This window comes from Oncorhynchus clarkii, chromosome 4, assembly GCF_045791955.1.
Source record: "Oncorhynchus clarkii lewisi isolate Uvic-CL-2024 chromosome 4, UVic_Ocla_1.0, whole genome shotgun sequence".
Lineage (NCBI taxonomy): Eukaryota > Metazoa > Chordata > Actinopteri > Salmoniformes > Salmonidae > Oncorhynchus > Oncorhynchus clarkii.
Genome location: NC_092150.1, coordinates 52118361 through 52122926, shown reverse-complemented (window position 1 = coordinate 52122926; position 4566 = coordinate 52118361). Strand labels below are relative to the sequence as shown.

Genomic DNA, 4566 nt, shown 5'->3' with positions numbered 1-4566 from the left:
GCGCTGCACGAGGCCAGGATATGGCTGTAGGCCATACAACGCCTGCAGAACGGGGGCTGACGTGCATAGTAGAGTGTTCCCCTGTCAGCCCCCAGGGAGAACATCGCCGGAGGATGGAGGTAGCCATCCACACTCTTCGGGGACTCCCTGAGTAACGCCTGGAACCCTCTCCTCCCGTTCCAGAAACCCAGGGAGTCCCTGAGGTACCTCGCTGAGGAGACATTGTCCATGTATCTCCCCAGAAAGGCCCTCACTTCTTCATCATTCACGTGCGGATTGTACATGTTTACGGTGACCACCCTGAAGTTGTTCTTTGCCAGGCTGGTCACCGCATAATGGCACAGGGGTCCTTTTCTTTCCGCTTCCTTTGCCATCTTCAATACATCATCATGTTTCTCTTGCTTGTGAAACGTCACATCAAAACCCTTTTCATTTGGGTTGCCTTGAAGGCAGAGTACTTCCTTCACCTCTATCCTGAGGCATCCCATCAATATGGTCCTTCCAAAAGTTTCCCTGCCCCAAGGTTCCATCTCCTTTTCAGTCCATGAAAATCATACGGTATTTGCTATACCAATCCCCGGAACCGACCAGGTTTGCTTGTTTGTATTCATTTTTCTTCTTCAAAAAAAAACTCTCTTCAGAAAGAAGCTTCAACCTGAAATAAAAACATCTTTAATCAAAAAGGTGGAGCAACTAAAGGTGTTGACTCTCCACATCTATCAAGACAACTGGAGCACTGGGCCAGACACTCTTAAATAGAACCTGGACCAACTCAGGTGAAACACCTTCCCACTAACGAGATGGACAAGCCAGCACAGGTGTAACACATACTGACTAAAGAGGTGACGCCAATCAGTGCGTCCCACGTGCTAACGAGCTATTTGTGCCTCAAAACGTAAATGGAAAAACCAAAGCCTGGAACACCTTCCCCCTTAAGACAACAAATAAATCCTATATTTTTGTTGGACAAGTTTGCTCACCACATACAGAAAAAACAACTTCCATTTCACATTATAATCAACTACAATGCTTCACCAATATAAACATGGTGTCTACTGGCTGTCAACAATTAAAAACTAGAAAAAACACTTCTAAATAACATAATAAAAGAATATATTTTCTCCTTTTTCTTTCTATAGAATCCTACAACTCACTAGCTTCTAGAACTAGCTCCTTAATATCTGTAGTAACTTTACCCCTCACTGCGGATCTTCTTTCTCTTTTCAGGGTTCACTCGATAGGCATGTTATAGGATCGGGGGCCCAGTCCCCAATGTCATGCTCTAGTACATTTGGGTTGGCACATCTGAGAATTATCCCTGATATTCTAAAAGCAGTGCAACAATGTCAATATAATTGTACCCAAAATAGTCAGTTGGTTGCATAATTAACTATGATTACTAACTGTTACAAGAAATGTAAATATATCAAAACCAAATGTACTACCCCTTTGTTAATATGTATTGGCAATAATTCACTTAATGGTGAGGCATGGAATAATAAAATATGTATCTTTTGTCAGGCTGAATGTTTGAAATATGAGGTGATTTGAGACATGCTTCTTCAGTAGTGGAATAAAGACAATTAGCATTTGAATGTTGTAAAGAAATACTGGAGTGATGTCAGATTGTTAATAAAATTGATTACAGACTAATTTATCATGCTGCAAGTACGTTGAAATTAAGTCGTTTTCAAGTCATTCAAAAAAAACACAGAAAATACATATTTTTAACTTTCAACTAAAACCGAACGCATTTTGGACTTCGGCCATAGTCTTCTTTTCAATGTCTTTTCAATTGCATTTTGCTAGGTGGGATATTTCATTGATTTCATGAAACAATTGCTTCATGTATGTATTTTCTGATGTTTGATCAGAAGTCTTTTATCTGAGAATTTCTTGTCACATTTATGACAGCTACAAAGTTTCCCCCCTGTGTGTGTTCTCTGGTGTATAGTCAGATACCCAGATGTACTAAAACTCTTCCCACATTGACCACAGCTATAAGGTTTCTCTCCTGTGTGTGTTCTCTGGTGCACTGTCAGATGGCCAGATTGAACAAAACTCTTCCCACATTGACCACAGCTGTAAGGTTTCTCTCCTGTGTGTGTTCTCTGGTGCACTGTCAGATCACTAGATTGACTAAAACTCTTCCCACATTGACTACAGCTAAAAGGTCTCTCTCCTGTGTGTGTTCGGTGGTGTACAATTAGATGGCTAGATGTACCAAACCTCTTCCCACATTGATGACAGCTAAAAGGTTTCTCTCCTGTGTGTGTTCTCTGGTGTACAATTAGATGGCTAGATGTCGTACAACTCTTCCCACATTGATAACATATATAAGGTTTCTCTCCTGTGTGTATTCTCTGGTGCACAATCAGGCTTTCTGGTTGAGTAAAACTCTTCCCACATTGACTACAGCTATAAGGTTTCTTTCCTGTGTGTATTCTCTGGTGCACCATCAAGGAGTTTGACACAGTAAATTTCTTCCCACATTGATCACAGCTAAAAGGTTTCTCTCCTGTGTGTGTTCTCTGGTGTACAATTAGATGGCTAGATGTAGTACAACTTTTCCCACATTGATAACAGCTATAGGATTTATCTCCTGTGTGTGTTTTCTGGTGTGATTTCAGGCTGCTTGAATCAGTAAATCTCTTCCCACATTGATCACAGCCAAAAGATTTCTCTCCAGTGTGAATTCTTTGATGTATTTTAAGGTCTCCTGAAGAGTTGAATCTCTTCCCACAGTCAGAGCAGCAATGACATTTCTTCCCGGTGGGTCTCTGTTGGTGTTTCTTGAGGTGTTCTGATTTGGAGAGACTCTGATCTGCCTTGTCAGCTTCATGATGTTGTTGAGACTCCCCAGAGGACCCGAGATAATCAAGTCTCTCTCCTGTGTGAACAACAAAGTCAAACAGATGGTTAGAAGCCCACAACAACAAAAAATCCACTGTTTATTTGAGGTAAAAGGTGATGCCCAGAGTATACCCATGAAGTTTTACAACAATTGACGTCTGTTAAATTATTTGACAATTAAGACAGTCAAGTCAGCAACAAGTCATTTTGTCTTGTTTTCACATTAGTGGTAACTAGAATTAAGTTAGTAAAGTTGTTGACATCCTAAGCAGTGCGCCAGATGACTTTTGGTCTCCAATATTGGCCACTTTCTGTTTGCTAAAATTGCGGCACGAGGGTGATGCGCACACAATTTGATTGCAGAAACGCCTCCCTGTTATTGAGCAAAATTGGTGAGCGGAGATTTTAGTTTTCACAATGTCTCAGGAGTGCTACTCAAGGAAACTCACATTAAGATCTGTGCCTATTCACTAATTCACCACTGTGTGGGAAAACTCAGGGGAGTTCTCATAGGCTGACAGCAAAAAATAGCCTCCATTTGCAGGTTGCTAATGAGTGCATTTCACATTACTGTTGGATTATAATTGTGAGGCTCGTTTGAATGTCCTGCTGAATATAATGTTTATGTTATTGTTGCAAATCAACTGGGGTAGGGGGCAGTATTGGGTAGCTTGGATGAAAAACGTGCCCAAATTAAGCTGCCTGCTACTCAGCCGTAAAAGCTAGAATATGCATATAATTAGTACATTTGGATAGAAAACTCTCTGAAGTTTCTAAAACTGTTTGAATGATGTCTGTGAGTATAACAGAACTCATATGGCAGGCAAAAACCTGAGAAAAAAATCCAACCAGGAAGTGGGAAATCTGAGGTTTGAAGTTTTTCAACTCAGCCCCTATTGAAGATACCATGGGATATTAGTTATGTTTCACTTCCCAAGGCTTCCACTAGATATCAACAGGATTTAGAAACAGTTTTGAGGATTCTACGGTAAAGGAGGGGCTCATAAGGGCTCTTTGAGTGAGTGGTCTGGCAGAGTGCCACAGCCTCGGTTTGGCGCGCTCACGTGAAAGGTAGCTACGTTCCACTTCATTTGTACAGACTGTAAACTCAGATTTTTTTATATAAATATTAACTTTATCAAACAAAACATACATGTATTGTGTAACATGAAGTCCTATGAGTGTCATCTGATGAAGATCATCAGAGGTTAGTGATTAATTTTATCTCTATTTCTGCTTTTTGTGATTCCTCTCTTTGGCTGGAAAAATGGCTGTGTTTTTCTGTGGCTTGGTGGAGACCTAACAATCGTTTGTGGTGCTTTCGCTGGTAAATCCTTTTTGAAATCAGACACTGTGGCTGGATTAATAAGAAATGTATCTTTAAAATGGTGTAAAATACTAGTATGCTTGAGGAATTGTAATTATGAGATTTTTGTTGTTTTGAATTTGGTGCCCTGCACTTTCACTGGCTGTTGCGGGGGTGGGGGGGGGGGGGGGAGGGGGTTCGCTAGGGGAACGGGGTTCCCAGTCCTTGACAGGTTTTAATACTTAAAAAAAACACATAAAATGCTATTTGGCTAGCTTTGCCATCAGCCTGACAATGAGTGTTTGTCTACTAAGTGTTAGCCAAATTGGACCCATAACTTCACCTAACAACAACACAGACCTACTGTAGGAGCCATAACTTCACCTAATATTAACATAGACCTACTG

At 40.8% G+C, this 4566-nt stretch overlaps 1 protein-coding gene across 1 annotated transcript in view; it reads right to left on the bottom strand.

Annotated features, from left to right (window-relative positions):
• Positions 1-1174: 1174 nt before the first annotated feature.
• LOC139407999 (zinc finger protein 180-like) overlaps positions 1175-4566 on the bottom strand; it is a 4833-nt gene continuing 1441 nt past the window's right edge. The window contains exon 2 of the mRNA XM_071151844.1: positions 1175-2890. Coding sequence (XP_071007945.1) covers positions 1845-2890 — 1046 coding nt within the window. The 3' untranslated portion in view covers positions 1175-1844. The remainder of the gene's footprint in view (positions 2891-4566) is intronic.